Source organism: Dermacentor andersoni, chromosome 1, assembly GCF_023375885.2.
Source record: "Dermacentor andersoni chromosome 1, qqDerAnde1_hic_scaffold, whole genome shotgun sequence".
Taxonomy (NCBI): Eukaryota; Metazoa; Arthropoda; class Arachnida; order Ixodida; family Ixodidae; genus Dermacentor; species Dermacentor andersoni.
In genome coordinates this window covers 147,129,619-147,152,837 of record NC_092814.1, presented here as the reverse complement: position 1 = coordinate 147,152,837, position 23,219 = coordinate 147,129,619, and the positions used below count along the sequence as shown (strand labels likewise).

Below are 23,219 nucleotides of genomic sequence, written 5' to 3'. Positions count from 1 at the left end.
AAAATAGTCACACGCCTACAGGAAAGTCATGCAGGAAAGCACCTCAGATGGTTTGAGTGATAAAAAAACAAGATAAATATCAGTTTTGTCAATGCCCAGTACTCAAAACAACATGCACGAGAATGCTGTATATAAAGTGTGCAAGTCCAAGCAAGAGCACGCAGCAGTAAACTTGGCAAAGTGAGAATACTCCTGACTACCACGGTGGTAACCACCATAGAATGAAGCAAAATATCAGTTCTGGAGCAAGCCATGGGGTGGCTCAACACAATAAGAAATTTTTTAGACTTCACAAAAGGTTGCAGCACCTCCAGAGCGATACTAGGTACCACTTTGTTCTGAAAAAGTTTGTTTTTCGAATGTTTAATCGCTGCTATACATGCACCTGCAGAACTACTTGGAACTTGCTTCTGCCACCAAACATGTACTGTATTTACCTGAATCTAATGCACATCTTTTCTTTTTCTAGAAAATGGATCCGAAAATCGCCTGCACGTTACAATTGGATACGAAATCAAAATCATGTTCGTGGCTTTGGTAACAGCCTACAGTCAGAGCCGTCAGAGGCAGTGTCATTGCCATCACAAGATGGTGACAGCATGTTTCCATGAAGGTTGCTGTGGGCTCATTTTGTGCTCAACTATGACTACACAGAACAGCATTCTCAGGCAATCAACTATCACTTTCGTGGAATTTTGCATGACTCGGCACCAGATGCATCAGCCTACATAGCCATCAACGTCTCTGGCGCTGTGCCAAGCTTGCTATCTGTGCACAGTGCCAGGAACGCTGTCGGCCACACACTTTGACAAGTTCAATGAAGAGTCACATAACAGGCAAAATCTCGTGAAAGTGATGTAAGTATCTCTAAATGTGATCGCTCAAGAATACTACCCCAGTGTGATTGGCATCTGTAACCAAGGAAGTACGAATGGCAACATCAAAGCCCCGCTTTCATTATGAAAGCTTCCTTTCTGTGAAGGTATTTTCTGCATGTCTCATTTTCTTCTTATCGCGAAGATGGGGGGCATGCTATATTTTTCTGCTACATATAGAAAGCAAAAGGGTGATGGGGAATGTCCTCGACAGGAGCTACAAGTTTTGTCAAGTCTTACATGGTTCTGATTTTTATCAGAGCAGACTACACAAAAAAGATGTAAGCAAACCAAGAAGTAACACCAAGCAAACCAAGAAGATGAACAATATACCATAGGTCTCAATCATCTCTGCATATTTTTAAAAAGTTTGGTTGAAGTTATATGAAACACCTGTTATATTACTGTAGAAATAATTCAACAGTTTGAAAACCTGAGCCACATAATGATTGCGGTGATAAAATGTTACTTTCTTGTGGCCACTGTCACTTATGTAGTCAGTTGTTCTCATGCCAGAGTGCAATTGCTATTGCATTCGCTTACCAAACCATTCAGGATAGGGCTACATAAACACGATCATGATTACAAATAAAAAAGTTAATATAAAAAATGTTCCCCAGCACGTTCTGCATAGCCATCCAGGATTGGGCACCCTGGATGACAGACTTGGCACAAAATGGCAAAATGAGAGAGAGAGAGAGAGAGATAGAGATAGAGATAGATAGATAGATAGATAGATAGATAGATAGATAGATAGAGAGAGAGAGAGAGAGAGAGAGAGAGAGAGAGAGAGAGAGAGAGAGAGAGAGAGAGAGAGAGAGAGAGAGAGAGAGAGAGAGAGGAGTGGGGGGGTACTATAATTATTTGTTGTTGATCCTTCAAAATTTACTGTGAAGACAAATTAGATATGCTGACCATGAGCGGGCACTCGTGGTAGGTTCTCACCTGTTGTAGTCAGGGCAAAAGCCACCGCATTGCTGCCTGCTCGGGCAGTTTTGGATGCTGGCTTTACTGCGGGTCTGCTGTTAACAGGTCGTTCAATGGGATCGAAGCTGCTGCCTGATGATGGGGCCACGTGGCAACTCCTGAAGTGGGACATAAGTCCAGAGCGCCAGGCACAGGAGAAGCTACAGAACTTGCAGTGATATGTAGTCACCACATCCATAAAATCCTCCAGACGTTCCACTCGCTCTACACGTCGAACAACAGTCTGCAATGAGCAGGTGCACAATACATCATATTAGTGGTGCTGCTAAGAAGCAGGGAAGTGCCAGATACACCTTACTTCAGTTCTAGGTGTGGCCCCAATGTTAAAGGATCACAGAGATTGACTCATATTTATTGCTTTATTGGATATCCATTGACCCAGTAATTACGCTATGGAGTCTCAATTCCAGAGAGCACAACAAATAAATAAATATGTTACCTTTTAATGCAACCAGTTCGAAATGTGCACCAAGTACACTGCGGCTTTGAATGTAAAAATAAGAGACTCATTATGTTATCAAAACCTGTTGTGGTTTCACAGTACCAGACACCACCGACGGGTACTATGACCATGCTGCCAAAAGCGGACTCCATTCAACACTCAACGGAACAAGAGCGGAGAGCGTCTACCCCTGAATTTCAAAGAGAAGCATACAAGTGGAAAAACTGATTTGGCACCTTTCAACGACACAATCACTGTATGGCCTTTAACCCTTTGGGGTTCGATTTGTTCTTTTTTTTTTTTTTTCGAAAACCAGGCCCCTGTGGTCAATTTTTAATGCGAAGCATTCTTTCACTCACTCTTGGCACATTGCAGAAGGTAGGTTGCTGACTCACCTCACTTTAAGAATAATTAAATAACGTGTGACTGATGTGAGAATCGAACCTCTGCCGTCAAGCACAGTAGCCGAGAGCTCTAAACATTAGGCCATGATTGCACACCCGTTTCTCGCGTACCAAAGCTTTTTTGAAACACTTGGTGTTTGTACCCCATGTCACTGCCATCTTATTTCCTTGTGACAGCTCATGCTTTGAGGTGCCGTGTTAGACTGCACTATTTTGGTGCGAGCACCCTGTGCCACTTAGGCATCTGCTTTCCTTGTGACAGCCCGTGCTCTGAGGAGCCATGATACACTGGTAATCATTGGCACTGGCCCACTTTGCCTAGTATTTCCTTGTAGGAGCTTACGCTACGTAAATACTGAACAACGTTGTACAGACTTCATGATTGCCCAAGTTCTAACATTTATTCACAGAAGTACACATGCCGTCGTCCTTTTAACATACACCACATGAAATAGCCACAGGTACGTACAATTCTACAATATGTAGTCGCTGATGACATCACAATTCGTGTAGAACCCAATAATCGCCATGTCGTAGGCTCGCGTTGAAAAGCTGTCATAGAGATCCTGCCATTGCTGTCATATGATCATCTACAACATTTGTCGTCATGCCACTGTCATCACACAACTATTCAATTCGCAGAAACACCTAGTATCTTTTTGTGGAACCCCAAACAATGCTAGATAGCCAGGTGACTGGAGTATGCTTCGCATAACATAGATTCCCACAGTGTGTAAGATCTGCACAATTTTTTCATTGCAGTTTTCAGTAGAAGGAAATGACTGAAAACTCACAAATACCGCAATAATTTATTTGCAAACAATATTCTGTCTCAAAAATGTTTTACTCGCACCGCGTGCGGCCATACTGAAATCACAACTGCACGCATTGCAGTGAACAGGAATGTGAACTGCAAGCGAAGGCAAAGAAAAAGAAAACTGATTAATATCTCTGAACTGTGACTGCACCGGGCCACTGGAAATGTGACAGCGGCAGCTGTAAAAAACAATAGCATCTCCTCCACATAGGCCTCGGAGGTAGTAGACGACGTGCTCGTGACCACATGATCATGTGCTTGGAGATAAGCAAGTCGAGTTGTGTGCACCAGTAAGTGGAAACACAATTTTATATCACTTTGGGAAACTCCACAGGGATGGCAGCACCTCTCAACAACCAGTGGTGTCGAATACACACAAAATATAAAACACAAGAGTGGTGCCGTACATGTATGGCAAAAACCCTCAATGGGTTAACCACTGCACCGGGCCGACTAGTGGGCTCTCAAGTTGTAGGTGACAGTATGTGACTGCCATCTCCCCTTTCGGTAATGTGATGAGGGTCCTTTTCACACCCAAAGCTGCACTGCACTTGATGTGTGTTTAGAATGGGCCATATAAAAGGTGTAGTAATTAATTATTGGTGATGCTATTGAGGTATTGAGGCTTCATACCACAATTATGAAATCGATACCTACCTACAAAAGCAAAAAAGTGGAACACAAAATTTTTCAAACATCTCAAGGTGCCCAATGCACAATTAAAGCTTCCCCATATGGCATTTCTGTCAACCAAATACTCATACGCTTACCAAATATGCTCACACACGCACTGCTGCTGGCCAAAAATGCGATGAACACTTTTAACACTTGGAAAGACCAACAGGATGAAAATTTCTGTGCAAAATTCATAAATGAATGAATGAATGAATGTGTGGTTTTCATTGGCGCAAGGGCCAGGTATGGCCAAAGAGCGCCACGCAAGTGTTAGTGATTTTGCTGTGGAGTGATGGGTTTTATGAAGTTGATGTGACGTGGCTGTAAAGGGGCCTAAAAAATAGTTGCTGTAAAGTGCGTAAAATATACGTGCAATAAGACTATGGCGATGACTAATGACGGGTACTATAAGCCTTACACTGCATTGCGGAAGAATGATAGGATATACAGACCATCAAAGATGCAAAATTTGCTTCAGCACAACTGCCTCACCAGAGCCCTTGAAACACAAGGGCCTGGAGGCATGTGCTATACAGTACGACTATTGCAGCGGCATCCTCTGAAGAGAGGAAGCGCTACGAATGTATGGGACTAATAACATGTAAGACAACATCTCTGAGGAAACCTAGGACTGTGTTTGTATTAAAAAGCGGCTCTGGACCGAGAAACATTACAGGATGAAGAGGAATGTGCTGTCGGTATGCTAAGGAAAAATGTCTCTTTCTCTCACATTTGGCTTCCCCACATTCCAGGAGGACGTGGAGAACGGTCAGCCTCTCACCGCATATACCACAGGTTGGAGGATCATTTCCGGTGAGTGGAAAATTATGGGTACCAAATGTGTGTCCTATTCTGAGACGACAGAATAGGACATCTGTTCGGCGTGATTTTGTTGCAGAGGGCCAGAATCCTAACTGTGGCTTTATCACGTGGAGCTTATTAGTTGTTTCCGCGTCCCACATGCGTTGCCAGTAGTCTCGCAGTTTCTTACGTAAGAAAGGCTTCAGATCTGTGACAGGCACAGTAGCCGGAGGATTAATAGCTGGTGATGTAAGTGATGTGGCCATTTTGTCAGCTAGTACATTACCCTCGATGCCTCTATAGCCAGGTACCCAGCATATTATTACGTCTATATGATAAATAAATGCTGCATAAGAGTGAGTAAAGTTCAATGAAAACTGTATTTGTAAACTTTTGTAAAGAGATCAGCGATTTTACGAGACTTAACGAGTCTGTGAATGTTATTGCTCTGTCAAGTTTTAATTTCTTTATATGTTTTACTGCAGACAGTACAGCATAGGCTTCTGCAGTGAAGATACTCGTTAGGGGGTTCAATACATCAGATTTAGAAAAAGAGGGACCAACAGCAGCATAAGATACACCAGAATGTGATTTTGACGCGTCTTGTATAGAATTCGGAACAGCAGTACTTCGATTGAAGTTCACGGAAATACATAGCAATTTTCGAGGTCAGGAGCGTGCTTTTTGACCTCTACAAAGGATACATCACAATCTATCACCTGCCACTCCCAGGGCGGTAGTAGCTTAGCTGGAGGCATTAAGCGATGTTCGAGAATTGGGACATCCATTTCTTTGCTAAGCTCTCTTATAAATTATAAACTCTTATGAATTAACAAGAGATGTGCTGAGATGCATTCTTACACAACACATGATTGATTGAATGATTGATTCATTAATTGATTAGGGTCACTAAACATTCCAACACAATATAAGGACTATAATATTTTACAGATGTCTCTTGATTGATTTTGGCCTCTCATAGTTTTTTTAACAACCCCCCAAATCTTAGTACACGAGTGCTTTGCATTCTGCCCTCATCGAAATGCTCACATACAACATAAAAACCCCCGTACATTTCTGCATTCTCCCTTAAATTCCATTTTGCTCAGAATCTCAAACTGAGTGCAAAATGCTCCAAAAATGATACACGTGACAAAGCAGTCAAAGAAACAAATCATATTAATTGGAATTGGTATTAGAATGCAGTGTAAATTTGTTATGATGAAGTAACATATAATACAAATATACCTATGTTACAGTAAAACCCAGTTATAACGAACAGGCTTATGGACAAAAAATTGTTAAATATTGTCATGTGGTAGTAATGGTCAAGGACACAGTAGCAAAACTGTGAATCGTGAAACTAACTCTTTATTGAGTGAACCTATGCCCAGAAATATAGGCTACACTCAAAGGATAACGATAGCAGCGAACACAGTCGGTGATTGATGGAAATCCGATCAGCAGGTCAAGCGTGTCGGCTTTTATACATGAGTCATTGAATGTATAAGCATGTCTTCCAGAAAGTACTACTCAATCTGCGTCGCATGTACAATCAGATCACACAAGGTTTGGTGACAAAAGACAGAGGATAGAACCATTGATAACATTCGACAAACTTCCGATACATGCGGGCGAGTCCTGCGTTGAGCGATAACGTTTGTTAGACGGTGAAAAGCGGTCAGCCGAGAAAGATAAACAAGTACATGCGTCAATACCTCCCCCATAAAAAGCAATGTCACGATGCTACAAACCCGAAAGCGAAAACAAGACCAAGCATAATAAAGAAAAAAATGACAACAATAAAGCAACAAAGAAAGTCCCTCAGTTCGTCAGCGGGCGTAGAAAGGCTTAAGATGCACCACGTGGACAACTTCAGGTCGTGTGCAGCGCCGCTCTGCGACTGTGAAATGCCGTCTGGCACTACCTCATAGTCCAGTGCGCCAATACATCGGCTGATCTTATAGGGTCTGAAATAGTGTCGTAAGAGTTTCTCACCAAGTCCTCGTCGGCGTATCAGAGTCCAGACCCAAACACAAGTCGCCGAGTTGGTATTCCACATAGTGTCATCGAAAATTGTAGTGTCGGCTATCAGTCCTCTGCTGGTTCTTGATGCGCAGGTGGGCAAGCTGACGGGCTTCTTTGGCGCGCTGGAGATAGGCAGCAAATCGAGATTCTCTTTGTCGGTTACATGTGGCAGCATGGTGTCGAAAGTCGCCACCAGGTTTCTTTTGTAAACCAATTTGAATGGCGCGATCTGCACTGTTTCTTGCACCGCGGTGTTGTAAACAATGGTTACATATGGCAGGATGGCATCCCACGTCTTGTGCTCGACGTCGATGCGTACAATGCAAGCATGTCGGCGAGGGTCTTGTTCAGCGCCTGGTAAGACCAACCGTCTGCGGGTGGTAGGCAGTCGTCCTCCTGTGGCTTGTCTGGCTGTATTGCAAAATGGCTTGGGTGAGCTCTGCAGTGAAGGTCATTCCTCTGTCGGTGATGAGTACTTCTGGGGCGCCATGTCGCAGCAGGATGTTCTCAACGAGGAATTTAGCAACTTTGTCAGCACTACCTTCAGGCAGAGCTTTCGTTTTGGTAAAGCGGGTAAGGTAGTCGGTAGCCACAACGATCCACTTATTTCCAGATGTCGCCAATGCAAAGAGTCCCAACAAATCCATCCCTATCTGCTGAAATGGTCGCCAAAAGGGCTCAATCGGCTGTAGTAATCCTGCTGGCCTCGTGGGCACCGAGAGACTCGGCACGTCTTGCGGGAACAGGTAACGTTGGCAATCAGGCGCGGCCAGTAATATGATTCCCGTATTCTCGTTCGCGTCCTGGAGAATCCAAGGTGCCCAGTGGTCGGATCGTCATGTAGGGCGTGCAGTAATTCTGGACGCAGTGCTGAGGAAACAAGGTACTTGGCGTGGACTGGTGAGTTCTTTACGAGGACGTCACTTTGCAGGGAAAATGACAATCCTCGCCTAAATGCTCTAGGAAAAATGTTGCTGTTGCCTTCCAAATACTTGACGAAATACATGACAAAGCCGGGTAATTTGATACAGTTGAAGCCACTTATAACGACACCAGTTTTAACAATATATTGGTTATAACAATAAGAATCTGCTGCACCGTCAATGTTCATATGTTTTCTGTGGTGAAATAACCTGCTTACTACAATGCCACCATGCTGCATTATCGGTTATAATAATGAAATCTGGTTGCTGGGTGTCCGTGCCAAAAGGTAATGAAATGCGAAATCCTTGAAAAGAAAAAAAAAAAGAAAAAGAGAAATTCAAGCAGTTGTACAATCGCCCAGCTCTTTAACGGCTGCCAAGTGCTCATTTTCCAGCCTTCTTCGCATCGCCAGCCTCTTTCCCGTTGCCTTTCCCCCCTCTGAACACAAACGGGCTGTGCCCATAGCTCTATGCTGTGCCACCCTCCGAAACACAAATGGACTGCACCAACCTGCTCTCAGATTGCTTGCTGGCCTCGCATTCTATGGCAATCTGCGCAGTTATGCCAATGTATTTATTGAATCACTCGTGCTTATCTTTGTTGGTTGCATTAAAGTCGTTCCTGGCCACGTGTTTTCTCATCCTCGTTTGACTCGCCGCCGAAACGGAAGATGGCTGATCTGCTCGCCAATCATCGGCAATGCACGACGTTGCTGGTGAAAAGAAAGTGCACTCCAATAGATTTGGAAACAAAGGGCAGTATCGTAAATGACTACAAGGACGGTAAAAAAAGTGAGTTACTTGGTCAATAAGTATGGACTATTGCAACCAACAGTGTCGACAATCATCCGCTTGGCAGAGAAGTTTGACAAAGAAAGCTGCTCAATAGACAACGAGCGTAAATGCGTTCAACAAGGTGCCTATAAGGAGGTGGAAGAGGTCCTCTACTAGCGGTTTCTCAGTGCCTGAACTTTGGTCCGCAGTTAACGAGGTTGCTGCAGGTCGCCTATAGGGTGGCACCATGTAAGCTGTCTTTCTGCGCGTTTAGTATTGGAGGTTATGTAATGTCGAGTTTCGGTGACCCGTTGGAGCAAGAGGCAGACAAAGCATTCGCTCCTCGCTGCCGGCGCTTTTCCCGATAGTATCGTCCCAGTGTGGGCGATGCTATCAGCCGCAGGGGCAGAGTGCACACGAAAGTGTGGATAGCTTCGCTTAATTCGTACCGCAGATGTGAAGATATCGTCGTTGTGGCATGAAACCATATCATTCATCGCCAACTCCCAAATTTATCAAAATGAATTGTTTTCTGATTCAAATTTGCTTTTTTTGATTGCTCAATCATTCGGAAAGTTCTGCGGGCCCTTTCCGTGTAAGAAAAATTTATTAGCAACTGTACAAAAAAAAAAAAAAAGTCAAATTCTAATACAACGAAATTTCGAGATACCAAAGCAAATTGCCAATTTTACCGACTTCGTTATCGAGGTTTAACTGTATAAGAATGCTCGTGCGCTTAGGTTTAAGTGCACATTAAAGAACACCAGGCTGTCAAAATTAATCTGCAGTCTGCCACTAGACGGCGTGCCTCATAATACTGCCAACACTTCTGCCGCGATGCGATGTGCCATGTGAGACAATGACAATGTTCAACCCTCTTAGAAGCTATGAACAATGACGGACAGCAACACCTCAAGCAAACACGTCTCGGCATGCATATTGTGAACAATGACGGACAGCAACGCCTCAAGCAAACATGTCTCGGTGTGCATTCTGTGGACTACGTAGACAAACAGCAATGGTGCATGCAAGGCAACATTTAGCATCAACTCACCATTCTCGTATTGGATTAAACATTGAAGAAATTAAACATTTGCTGTCCACTTCACCACTAATTATCGTAAGTCAAAGCAAACAGCCCAGAAAGCTTCGCTTACATAGATTCCCACAGTGCGTGGGATCCGCATAATTTATCCTTCCGCACTTGAGACGGCGAATGACGTATTTTCTCGGAGAGTGACAGTCGCATGCTCTGATTCGATACATTCAATGTTTAGGTCATTATGAGGGAGTTCTTTTTACATGAACCCAGATCAATCCTGCAAAAGTAAGCATAACCAAGTAAAGGAAACACACTCACGGGTGTTGGCAGTTCATCAGCATCCGATTCGTCACCATCAGGAGTGACAATGGCAACAGCAGTGCCAGTATTTGCCTGGACAACATCCTCCATGGAGGCACTGTTCTCATCAGCTGCTTCCTTACCCACCTGGAGGTACATCTGTAGAGGCATCGGCTCCCCATCTAGAAAAGAATGGGTTATAGAGTTACGAGGAGCCACACAGAAATAAATACCTGTTTGTTCGCACTGTGAACAGTGAACACAAATGCATGCAACGTGGCTGCCAGGTATTCTCAAAAATGTCAAGTATTCCATGCGAGTTCACAAAGAAAGCAGAACCGCCCTACTGAAAAGACTTGCATACCATAACACCCCATATGAAAGTATCAGCTTTATATAACGACCCTGTACAGTCTCAAATCATATGGGATTACTGGATGATGTGGGAGTTACGGTGCATATGGATTTTTTTTTCAACAGGGTAGTGTGAACGACAAGTCATGCCGGTTATGCTTTCATGGTGAACGTCTTCAAACTCTCATCACTAACAACTCCACTGCAGCATACTCCACAAGATTAAGAAACTTAGTGCCCTTCCACCCTGTGAAGGATGACCAGCGAAGCTGTGTATGTGGGTCCCTTAATGGCGAACTGCAGCTCTGCCGCGGGTAGGCCCAGCATTGCACTATCTTCGGCATCGGCCCACGTATGGGGAATGCTTAACGCCTGCTTCACCTCCGCCACGGGTCGGGTTGGCATTACACTATCATCGGGATCAGCCCACATATGGGGAGTGCATAACGCCTGCTTCACCTCCGTCCCGAGTCGGCTCGGCATTGCACTATCTTCGGGATCGGCCCATGTATGGGGAGTGCTTAACGCCTGCTTCACCTCCGTCCCGAGTCGGCCCGGCATTGCACTATCTTCGGGATCAGCCCACATATGTGGAGTGCTTAACGCCTGCTTCACCTCCGCCACGGGTCGGGTTGGCATTACACTATCATCGGGATCAGCCCACATATGGGGAGTGCTTAACGCCTGCGTCACCTCCGCTGCAGGTCAGGTCGGCATTGCACTATCATCGGGATCAGCCCACATATGGGGAGTGCTTAACACCTGCTTCACCTCCGCCGCGGGTCAGCCCGGTATTATTGCACTATCTTTGGGATCGGCCCACGTATGGGGAGTGCTTAACGCCTGCTTCACCTCCGTCCCGAGTCGGCCTGGCATTGCACTATCTCCGGGATCAGCCCACATATGAGGAGTGCTTAACGCCTGCTTCACCTATGCCGCGGGTTGGCCCGGCATTGCACTATATTTGGGATTGGCCCACGTATGGGGAGTGCTTAACGCCTACTTCACCTCCACCGCATGTCGGCCCGGCATTGCACTATCTCCGGGATCGGCCTACGTATGGGGAGTTTTTTGCTTACCCCGCCAACAACAACACGAAAACTTCCTTGGACGGTAGAGGTATACAGTTTCACTGTAAAATGAAAACTTATACATATCAACTCTGTCAACATGGATCACTGTGCAACTGCATGACCTTTTGTGAATGAAGCTGAAGACTCACCTGTGTTACTCATTAATGCAATCTATTCATGCAAGAAAGGAGCAAATTACCAACTGTGCACATAATATACTTGATATAAAGTAACCTGCATATTTATCAAAAACAAGAGCACAAGATGATAATGTAGCAGGGATACATAATAATATAAGAAACACAGCCAAATCATTTACGTTAGGTGAAAGAAAATTTTTTGACTACCAAACTAAGCACAACTGCACATCCATACAATGATTGTGACATATCAAGTTTTACAATCATACCAATCTTCTAAAATATCACCAACAAGGTCATTGGGAGTGGAGAAAACATCAAGATGCAACTGAGTGTGGATTTATGGGACACTAAATAGCAGTAATAGGTTTAGCATATTGGTAGGTTGCAGTTCTGGAATAGCAAATAGTTGAGTGTAATAAATAGTGAGTGGAGGCTTGGTTAACAAGCAAGGGTACACACACAAAGGGTGGAACTTTACCAGAAAAAAGGAGGCTGATGTACAAAAAAAATATGGTGAAATTGTGCCACATTTTGGATGCAAAATTCAAACAAAGTTTGGCCTTCAGTATGAACTGATACAGCCTTTCTCCTTAGTATTCCTTTGGAAGTACGACTGCTACCTACAACCTGAGCTTCATTATTGCTCAACCAGGCAATAGCTGCCCCTATAATTCCACATACAGCCGACATAACCGTCATTCCACAATGAATTGCTATGGCTTCTGTGACAAAAAAATGCTTGATGTACTGAACAGCCAGACCTACACACACAACGATAACAAACAACTATAACATTAGTGGTGCCATTACATAAGAAAAATGTGCCCTCTGACTGTGACCATCTGGCTGATGTCCAATCTCATGGTGTCAGCTACAGATGCATAACACATATTGGTGGTTTTCTAGGCAATATTGAGCTCTAGGGCCACAGAAACAGCCAGTGCTTGCATGCTTTTTCTGACCTTGAGTGCACCTGCCTAAAGTAACAAGGTTGCTTCATGCTAGCTGATTAACCAATGTTTTACACCCATGCCCTTTCCTCATGGACTAATAAAGGTTTCATAGAGTGACAAGGTTTATTATAGCCTAAATTAAGGTTCTAGTGTGGGCCTTACTTATCCATAACATTGCAAAAATCCTTTTAGTCGCATTCTGGTTACTTTACTAATATAATGTTTTACTGTATTATCACCACATAAAGGCTATTTCACCTGTCAAATCAAACTGCTCGTGCAACTTTCACACATCTTAAAGAAGGAACAAGCAACAATGCTCCAAAGTAGTTAAACAGAAGTTAACAGCAATTGTAAACCTACTCCACACTAAGCATTAGTCAATATAAAGCAGCAATTTCATCAGCAGTCACATTTTTACAATAGGCAAAAGGTATGCCTACCCAAGAGTTTGGATCTATTTGCTTTATTACAAAAGACTTTTCAAAAGTAAGTTTTGTCATTTTTTGAAAGAGAAGATAGTACACCAGGTGAAACAAACAATCACCGTAAGAACCCACGACCATTGCTGGTTCAACGATGGAAGGAGCGTCAGCGGAGGAGGAATGACGCATGTGCAGAGCGCTAAAGAGAGAGTAGCAGCAGACCAGCGTGCCCGAGGTTAGTCGAGTACAAATCACGATGGCAGACAGACGTGTGCTGACAATGTGGTTGCCCATGGAAGTGCGTGCTGTTATTCGGTATGAATGTGCATGTGGGACTAGTGTGTTCGTCATCCATGAATGCCTACAGACTGTATATGGTGAAGAGGTCCCGTCTCAGACCTTGCATCGCAGGGCACCAAGTTTTACCAGAATGGTTTCCTGAAACTGATTGCACACTATGACAAATGTCTCAATGTCAGTGGTGACTATGTGGAAAAATAGCGCAAGGTGTATAGCTCATGATGCCATGGTGTATTTTTTTTGGCAATAAAGTTTCCATGTGAAAATAAAGGACGAAACTTTTGTTTGGAACGTCTTTCGTACATGGTTCTTGAGTGGAACAAAACCATGCAAAGCAAACAATGAAGCCAGGGAAAGCATAGGGGCAATTAACTGTTATTTTTTAATTCAAACATAGAAATAATAAGAAAAAGGGAAATGAAAGTAGACAAAAAGACAACATGCCACAGGCTGGATCTGAACCCACATCTTCCACATTATGCGTGTGTTGCTTTACTATTAAGCTGCCTTGGCAGCCATTCTCCCGTCAACTTTCTTACGTATTTGTGTATGTGGGAGATGGGATTATGTGGGAGTATTTGTGCTGTAAGAGTGCTAGCCAGCATGAGTCACAGCCGTGGCAGTGGATGTGGATCATCCTTTCAACCACATGCATCACGTAATACAAGTTCAAAAGTTGGCACTGTGGCTATTATATAAGCACAGCCATTACAAGGCAGCTTTTGTGTTAGTACCTTTGAGGGGCACAATAAACTCAAAAATATGAAGCAGTTTTATTTGAGGGGAAGTTCTGCCTACAGTGAGTAAACACAAACCTCTTTCCGCCATAGCACTGACTAATTTTAGCAATTCAGTAATGCAATGAAAAGTTTATGCAGCCATATTTTACTACTATTCTCCTTTTAAATATCCAACAAATAGAATTCATGAAGATTTGACGTGGACGTCATGTCACAAATACTAGCAAATGCAGTGCACACCAACATGGCTTTATGTTTCATCAACTTCCTTTTCTTTGCAGTTTCTAATTTTGCTTCTAAATATCATTTCTTTGCCTGTGAAAAAATCCTACCAATGAAAGTGTGCATAACATGCCTACAGGTGGCAATATTGTCTTAAGTAGTGCGAATGAAATCTTAGTGAGCTGGCCAGTAGTAGCTATCCCTCTGCCATGTCCCAGTAAGTAAGTGCAGCAACCTTGAAACATGGGTTCTTCCGAGTCTTCACAAGGTGTAGAGCTGCCAGCTCCCTCGCGTTGTTCCTCTGTGCTGTCAGTGGAGTTATCAGCCACTGCGCCCGATGCTGCCAATGCTATCTGCACATCATCTCTCTGGAGTAATGTCCCATCAGGTGACACCTGGAAGCATTTATGGTACAGAAACATGAATACAAGGCTCTAGGTAAGTGAAGAGACATAAAAGGGCAACACTAGTAAAGTATTCATTCAAAACCCTACTTTCATTACCTCGGTGAGAAAAGATTGATCATTACTGGAGAAAGTGAAAGCCAAACTTCCCTTCCTTGTGTTTTGTGTCGAAACCTCTGCTCTGGTATGTCACTGTGCTGTCACAGATTTAAGCACATTTTCTGGTTTCAGGGTTGTCTGGCACAGGAAATCTCTTCAAGCTTGGTAAGTTGAGTACATGGCTATTTTTTAAATGCAATGAAGTGCTTTGCTTAAACCGTTAAGTAGACTCGAGTAGATGCTGTCAAAATCCACGAAGTCAGGGTAAACTGGTGCTGGAACTTCACCGTGGCATCACTTCTTTCATTTCTACATCTTTTCTGACTTACCAAATCCCCTCTCATGGTGAGACTGGTCACATTGCTATTGCAAAAGCATAAATTACTAATACAGCTAAACTTATTATTCCTGTTTAGTGCCCCTTTAAGTTACCTGACTTCAGCGGCATTCTTGCTTTGCAGTCCAACAATTATGATTAAGGACTATAACTTAACACAGCACTAGTTGGTCATGGTAAACAGTTCTCAAATAATTGCATCAGAAGGACATCTATATAACAAAGTGATACATTCATTCAAAACTTCATTACAAAAATTTCACTAATTGGATAATTTTATGGCAGGAGTTGGAAAAATTCCGCAAAGCATCCTAGAACACTACCGGTGGCTAAAACCATGTCATTAAGAATTTGTGAATAAAATTCTACAAGAAATATGCATGATAATTTCAATAGAAGGCACACCCATGGTAGCATTGTGTTGAAGGCATAATGCTACCATGGGTGGCCTTTGGCTATGCAGGAGAGAGCTTTGCTCTCTCCTGCATAGTAAAAGGCGCATGCAGGAGAGAGCAAAGCTGTGTCGCAGGCAATGTGTAATAGTTGAAACCACTGTTAGATGTTGCCAAGCGCACCACTAGAAGCCAAAGGTACTTTCATCTCTTTGTTTGGTTAAAATACTGTAGTGAAATACTATCGCACCTCATTAATGAAAAATACGACATGAAACTACCTTCATTATATGGAATATATGTTATATGCATATAGTAATTACATGCTGACATAGTTGACAAACGCTTTTAAATATATTTCATTATATCTGTGTTTGTTATATTAAGGTATGTCTATATCTATTACACACTATCAGCAATATATAACTCTGCAAAGATTGCCACAGATACTGCCAGTGGCAACAAGCTGAGCTCCCACTGTGCTAAGAAAAGTGCTTTCATGGCACCACTAGAGATAGTAAAAGCCGGCAACAACATGGAATGTGTCTCTGATGTATTTTTGCTGCAGTATCGCCTATAGCAGTGACCACTTCACTCGGCACAAAAACCAGTGCAAAATGCACAACATGAAGATCCGACTTCATTCAATCACCACACAGACCAGATTTCACCAGCAATTACAAGTACAGTTACACTTACACGGCAGAGCAAAATTACTGCACTGACAACACTGGGTGATGCCAACCAAAAATTATGCGACTCAGTGGTATTCTTCATACATATGGTTGCTGCTAAAGAGAGGAAAGGCCTCTTCTCTGAGCTACTTTCAGTAAAAAGAACAAAATATCACAAATCATTTTTCCCCCTATATTGCATACTGAGCCTCCCCAACTGCTGATGCACTCACAAGGTACAGAAAGAACTCGGGTTTCTTACTGGGACAACAAATGGTAGAGGGCACCTTGATTACACTAACCAGAAACATTTGTGCGTGGAATGAAGTGCAGAAATAATGAAATCCATCTGACCTGTCCTCTTTTCTTTTTTACTTGTCATGAAGCCTTGGTATGTGCACATGATGCACGAGAACTTCGTTAAACCAGAACTGCAGTACAGAATTACATTAAATTACGCATACAAATAATTCGTCCTCAACAGAGTCGAGAGTGCTTAATCAAGGTTTGTGATACCGAAGTTCAACCATACATCATGCTACATGTAGCTTCCACTATTCTTGGAAATATGCTGCACCTCTTCAGCATGATGAAAAATGAGCAGTCAAATTGCTGCAGAATTAAGCCATGCAGAGAGTAGAAGCCACCACAAGTTACAAATGTGCTTGTACATATTGCAACCCTTTTCACTTTTTTCACAACTGCACATCAAGGCAAACTGGCACAACCTTGCGACTGTCCTGATCTGCACAAAGATTTGATAGTTGCACACAGAATTGCTGTGAAGTAGATTTTTGCTTCTATCTCCTGCATATCATTGCATGAGAACCAGCAGAGAAACGATTATTGATTTAACTTGAGCTAGGGTTGAAAGTGTTAATATGTATCAAAAGGCTGTAAAACAGGCTATAAGAGCAACATGCATGGCAAAACACAATGCATTACTAGCATCAAAATATTACCGTGCAGGATTTGCAATAAATATCAATTTCTGTAACACCTGCACAGGTATCCTGGAATTAGGAATTGCAAGCAGCAATAGGATGGGGGGGCCATCATAAAATTTTGCCACTCGGGCATAAACAAAACTACCAGAACGACTAAAAATATTATGTTTTAAATAATTATCTTTAACTTTATTGATCTTGTCGTAGTTGCCTGCAAGGCTTCCAAAAACAAAGAAAAAACTCTTTCCTCTTGTTCTTCAAACTGCTGCTCTATGGCAACGTTCAGCAAGTTCAAATCACTGAACCTCGTTCCCTTAAAAAAATTTCTTTTTAAGTGGAAATTTTAAAAGCATCATTGGAGGCTCGTTGAGGACTGTAGGACTGTCAAACAAATAAAAACCAGATTATCAAATGGCAGCCTTGGCCATACACGACTTGAGAAACGTGTTGGACAGGAGGAAGATACCGCTTGTAGCTAAAGCTTTTAATTTGCAAGGTGATAATGTGAGCTACCCTTTCCCACAGAACGGGCTCTCCACCAATGCCTTGACCAGCATCCACCAGCAACACTCGTCCGCTGCACTTTCCCTTAGAGGAGCCGAGGGCCCATGACACATTTTTCTATGGCCCTTGCCTCCTGTTTTGTTTTAGAGTGCAGCTCCTAGGTGCTCGTTCCTGCGGCGAGCGTCAGCGCCCTACTTCGTAACCGAGCAAACGAGCACAGCGACTGCGGAGTGCAGTGGGGCATAAGGGGGAGGGGGGGGAAACCAGCGAGAGCAAAGAGAGCGTAAGGAGGAAAGTGGAAGAGGAGGCTATGGCGAGAGCGTGAGAAGAAAAGCGCAGTGCCGTGCTGCTAGTACAAGGGGCTTTGTGGTGGCGATGTCTACAAGATGGCGCCAGAGTAGTGCGCGTCGTTCGTATGGAAACAAAGCACTGCATGAGCGGAGGTCGTCCGCGGCAGCTGCTGTCAATCACGGCCAAGCATCACTCACACATATGCTCTTGCGATTCCCCACAAGCAACGCAGTTGCACCACACTTCGCTCCATCTGCAACATGCGACACGTGACAGATTGTCTGTGCCAGCCAATATATAGAGAAATAAAAGCACGTATAGAGCCGTGCTCAAATTTCACATTAGGGAGAATCGTAATCGTTGGTGATTTTTTTTTTCTCTGGCTCTCTTCCATTCTAATGCTGTATCGCACATTTCTGGTGGCAGTTCTACATGCTCTGTGTACAACAAGTATCTCAGAGTTCACACTGCTACTGCCTATTCATGTGCTGCAGGTGGGGTGCATGACATGAATGCACAAGTTGCAATGTTGTTCCTGCCAACGGGGTGGCAGAGTTTTCTGAAGTGGAGGGCTACAAAGGTGTTCGTTTTCAACTGCTTTTGCAGCATACATCAGCGCAACACTTTCCCGATATGATCGTCACAACATGATCTACACAATACACTTGTTTGCTTGCAATGCCCAAACCTAGTGAGGGACCCTTTCAGCTCATTGAACAAGTTACTGTAGCATATAAAGGGCACTCATTACTATGCAAACTACCATTGCACTATGGATTTCCCTGGAAAAGTCTCCCTCCTTTATTCCAATTCTTTAAAGTTTTAAATCATGGTAGGTTGGCATGCTTAACTGACTGATAAAGTACAGCAAAAGAATCAAGAGGAGGACAAGGAGGAAATAAAATTTATTGCTTCTGGTGGAACTAAAGCCTTAGTATGGGCCTCTTTGGTAGGACGAGGCCTCCTGGCCGTGTACCATATTTTCTGGACAGTAGTTCATAACCTGGTGTATAATGCGCAGGGGCAAATTAGGGCTCAAAATAATAAGTTCTTGCGTTGACAGTCCACACTCACTGTTCAGTTCACAAGGACAAATTTTGGCTGAAGTAAATTTCTTCTTTTTGTCTGCAACCAATATGTAGCGGTAAGCAAAAATTTATTGTTGAGCAGTAAAACGCTCGGTCCTTCCTTAGTCAACATAGAAGCCAGTTCTAAAACCAGTGAATATCCCTTATGTTGAGAATATCGGAACAAAACAAGTCAAGCATGTTGGATTAGACGAATGGTTCATTAATTTCCTCATTGCCATCACAATCCAACATCTCTGTACAGCTCAGCTGATATTTTGTTCGGCTCTCATAAACAAGACATCTTTTCTTCTTGACATCACATCCTTTTGCTAGGGCTCAGTTCGACTTCTTGTGCACGTTCAGCTACCCTCAGCCGGAGTCTGTGTGAATGCTGCCGTATTGTTGGTTCCATCGCAACTGTTTCTTTAGACTATGCCAGCCTTGGTGTTAATGCTTCATTTATGCATTTGCACATTTATTCATATTCAACAAGGTTTTGTGCATGTGCTTACAAATCTAAGCACTGTAGACATTTATTGATCTCGCTACAAGTTGCACTATGCTGAAGTTGCCGTGGTGCATGCTGTTAGTTGTAGCTCCCTTGTGTGCATTGGAGCATGAAGAGTGTGTGGAATCAGCAATGCCCCGAGCATGTTTCATTGTTTCCTTGGCTTGTTTTATCGGTGCATCATCACAGTACACGATGATATTATTCTGTTACCTATTGAGGTATTACGATAGATGTGCGAAGACTAAAACCTTTGAGTTACTACGTTTTTGGAAATAATAACAGCTTCCCGGGGGACTATTTTCTTTTGTTAACTTCTACTTGGATTTTATCCGAGTAGCCAAATAACTCCATACATTGGAAACAAGCCTATTTTCCAAGCGCACACGTTTGTTTCAGAATGACAAAACCTTAACTGAGACAAGGTGAAAAATTTAGCTGATGCCATTGCAGGACGTCTGAACTTGACTGAGCCTAAAAAAAAAAAAAAAAATTATGCTTTCATACTTTTTACGTGCCATAGTAGTCACTGAGCTACTCGGCTGCTCCAAAGGTGAATGAACCTAAGTGGAGCTAAGTGAAGGCAGAGAAAATTTGGGAATTGTTTCTGGCACACACAAAACAAGTCATCTGGGAAAAAGCAACCAGCAGTGCTTGTTACATGTGAGAGTCAGTGTACTCGACACCTCAATGTGGCAAAAAAGAAAAAAAGTAAAAAGAAAGAATGCTTGAAGCAAATGCCACAAAACAATGCAGGAATTGAAGGCCCCACGTGTCATCATCATCATCAGCTTGGTTACGCCCACTGCAGGGCAAAGGCCTCTCCCATACTTCTCCAACTACCCCGGTCATGTACTAATTGTGGCCACGTTGTCCCTGCAAACTTCTTAATCTCATCCACCCACCTAACTTTCTGCAGCCCACTGCTACGCTTCCCTTCCCTTGGAATCCAGTCCGTAACCCTTAATGACCATCGGTTATCTTCCACGTGTTCTTCAGGGAAATTCTACACAGGAATGCTGCACTTCTCAATCACTGAACCAATTTTTCTCTGTGTTTCTTTATCAAAGTTCACCTTTGAAAATGCTACATTCTAATGGTACACGGGCTGGACTTGTCTCTATATCTGGGTGCAATTTTATGCAAAAGGTTACACTGACAGTGCCATTCATATACCCCCCCCCCCCCCCCCCCACTTAGAAAAATTACTGAAATATAAAAAAAGATTCTACAGTAGCGTTTTCCTGCACTCTAAAAAAAAGTTTGCACCCTTTGGGGTGTATCTTTGTCTCCCAATAATAAGTGTCACCTGTCTTGCTTATGTTTTCTTTCTTGAAATCTCTGCAACTCTGCACTTACTACTTTCCTTTCAAGAATGCTGTCACAATGAAAAAATGCATGCTGTTCATGACCTGGAACTATTCAGCGCACAATAAAGGAAAGGCACGCAAAATAGATTTTTGTGGGACATACATATGCCCCAATGGGCACAAACTCTTTTTAGAATGTAATATTGTGTAATGCACAAGAATGCTAAACTTTTTCAAAATCATGGAATGAAAACGTTTCTCACTAAACACAGCCAGGTGAATGTTCAAGAGCCATAAGTTTTTGGAAGTTATTCTAGAATAATGAATATTGCCAAGAGCCCTTCAGTATTGCTCTTAAGCTTGCCCACAAATTGTATTAAAATTGAGCAAGCAGTTCAGATTTCTTTAGCAATGTGACCACTTAAAATCTGTAGCCTTGCTTTGTTTTGCTTGTTCATTTTTTTAACCGGGGGGGAGGGGGGAGGGGTTAATACAGTCTTCAACAGTTTAAAGGATAGGAGGTCTAGCATGTTCTGTGTGGGAGAGCTCTCTTTTTCTTCCTGTTGTACTTTTATATTTTTGTGCTACCGTTAATAGATTGGAACCCATTGTATTTTGTATGCTTAGAAATGGATGCACATGCATGTACATTTGGAGCACTGTGTGAACATGTGACAGTAGATTCGGTTGCTTCTAACTTATGTTTGGCTGCAAACATGGCAACTCCAAGGCAAGTCCAGCACAGTTTCAAATTGTGAACTCTATCTTTTTGTGCTGCTTGGTGTTTTTCTTAGCCTGTGGTAGCTAGTACACTTGTCTCAAAAAGATAAGGGCACACAAATTTGCATAGCTTGAATTCTTTCATTTCTCTTTCACCTTGTCATTGTTCTTATAGACACCTTACAAGCTGGCTGCATAGGCACTGCCATCTGCACCATCACTGAGCACCATCACTGAGCACGTTCTAGCCTCCCCTTACCAATAGCAGACATGTAGGAAACTGATGATCCCTGGATGTACATAATCAGCGAGAAAAAGCTATATACAGCAGAACCTCATTCATTCATTTTGGAGAAAAATGAGACAAGAACACATAATAACCAGGAAAAGTTACAATCCAAAGTCACAAAAAAAATTTCGCAGACAACTGTAGCTGCTATCTACGTAATGGGAAGCATTGTGCAAATTGTTACGGCATAATACTTCAACGCGCTTCGAGCTGGTGGGGCCCAAACGGCCCGACACACGTGATTTTGTTATCCTATTTCATAGTGCTTTAAGACAGCGACAGGAAACTGAAACGAAATTGAGCTGGTGGGCGATGCCGGAATACAATGCCGACAATGCCGCCAGAGTGAAAAACGACACTCACTTTGTGCCACCTACAGCAGGAAACGGTGGTACATTTAGGTTATCAGCTACTAAAAGGATGCAGTACGATTCCAATGGCACTACGCCCCATGCGGTGTCAAATAGATAGGTGAAGATGCTTATTGCAATAGGGATAGGGTTGGTGAATGCAGTGTGCACCAACCCACGAGTAGACTTGCTGGTACCAGATAAGAAACTGAATGTGCGCCGGCTTTATGACGTGAGCCAGGCGGGCAAGTATTGCGGGGAAGCTGCTGCAGCAGGGAGCTACTGTTCTTGATTGTGTGCACGTTGTGCCTTTTCTTGTTTACATGGGGTCTAGCAGCCAGAAAACGTATCATATGATAGCAGTTTGGCGATGCACTGAATGCTGGTGCCGAAAGATCATGTTTTTCGAGAACATATGAACTGGTAAAAAAAAAAAAGCGTACCTGTATTGGGTCATTTTATGTTGTTGTCGATCATCAATGTTGGCACCGGGAAATTGTATGCAACAGAATTGTATCAACAAGGTTGCACTGTGTGTGTGCGCGCGCGCGCGCGTGTGTGTGTGTGTGTGAGATTATATATATATATATGAAGGTCTGGTCATTTAATTCTGTTAGAGTTATATTAGCTTTCAGTTCCCAAATTAGTTAAATTAAATTCTGGGGTTTTACATCGCAAAACCATGGTCTGATAATGAGGCACATTGTAGTGGGGGCTCCGGATTAATTTTGACCACTTGCGGGTCTTTATTGTGCACCTAAATCTAAGTACACGACAGTAACAGGCTCTCAGTGTTTCAAGTGATTGTGGTGCCTCCCAGTTTTTGATGATAAGAAGGCAGTCATTAGTGAGCATAAGGAAAGCTAATTGTGGAATTGTTAAAACATGCTGCTGTTCTGTTCAATTTGTTCACATTTATTGTATATTGCCAATTAAGTTTTGTTGTACAACTGTTTTTAATTTGTGTTCTAGTATGTTTCTATAATTGTTTTCTTTTTAGTTTGTTTTTATAATCATTTTTTTTTTTACTGTTGTTGCTATAACTA

At 42.9% G+C, this 23,219-nt stretch overlaps 1 protein-coding gene across 4 annotated transcripts in view; it reads right to left on the bottom strand.

Annotated features, from left to right (window-relative positions):
- LOC126544833 (uncharacterized) overlaps positions 1 to 23,219 on the bottom strand; it is a 133,099-nt gene that overhangs the window by 81,538 nt on the left and 28,342 nt on the right. For all 4 annotated transcript variants that reach the window (XM_050192327.3, XM_055062143.2, XM_055062142.2 and 1 more), the window contains 3 exons: positions 14,514 to 14,673; positions 10,087 to 10,250; positions 1,821 to 2,085 (listed from right to left, as the gene is read on the bottom strand). In XM_050192327.3, coding sequence (XP_050048284.1) covers positions 1,821 to 2,085; positions 10,087 to 10,250; positions 14,514 to 14,673 — 589 coding nt within the window. The remainder of the gene's footprint in view (positions 1 to 1,820; positions 2,086 to 10,086; positions 10,251 to 14,513; positions 14,674 to 23,219) is intronic.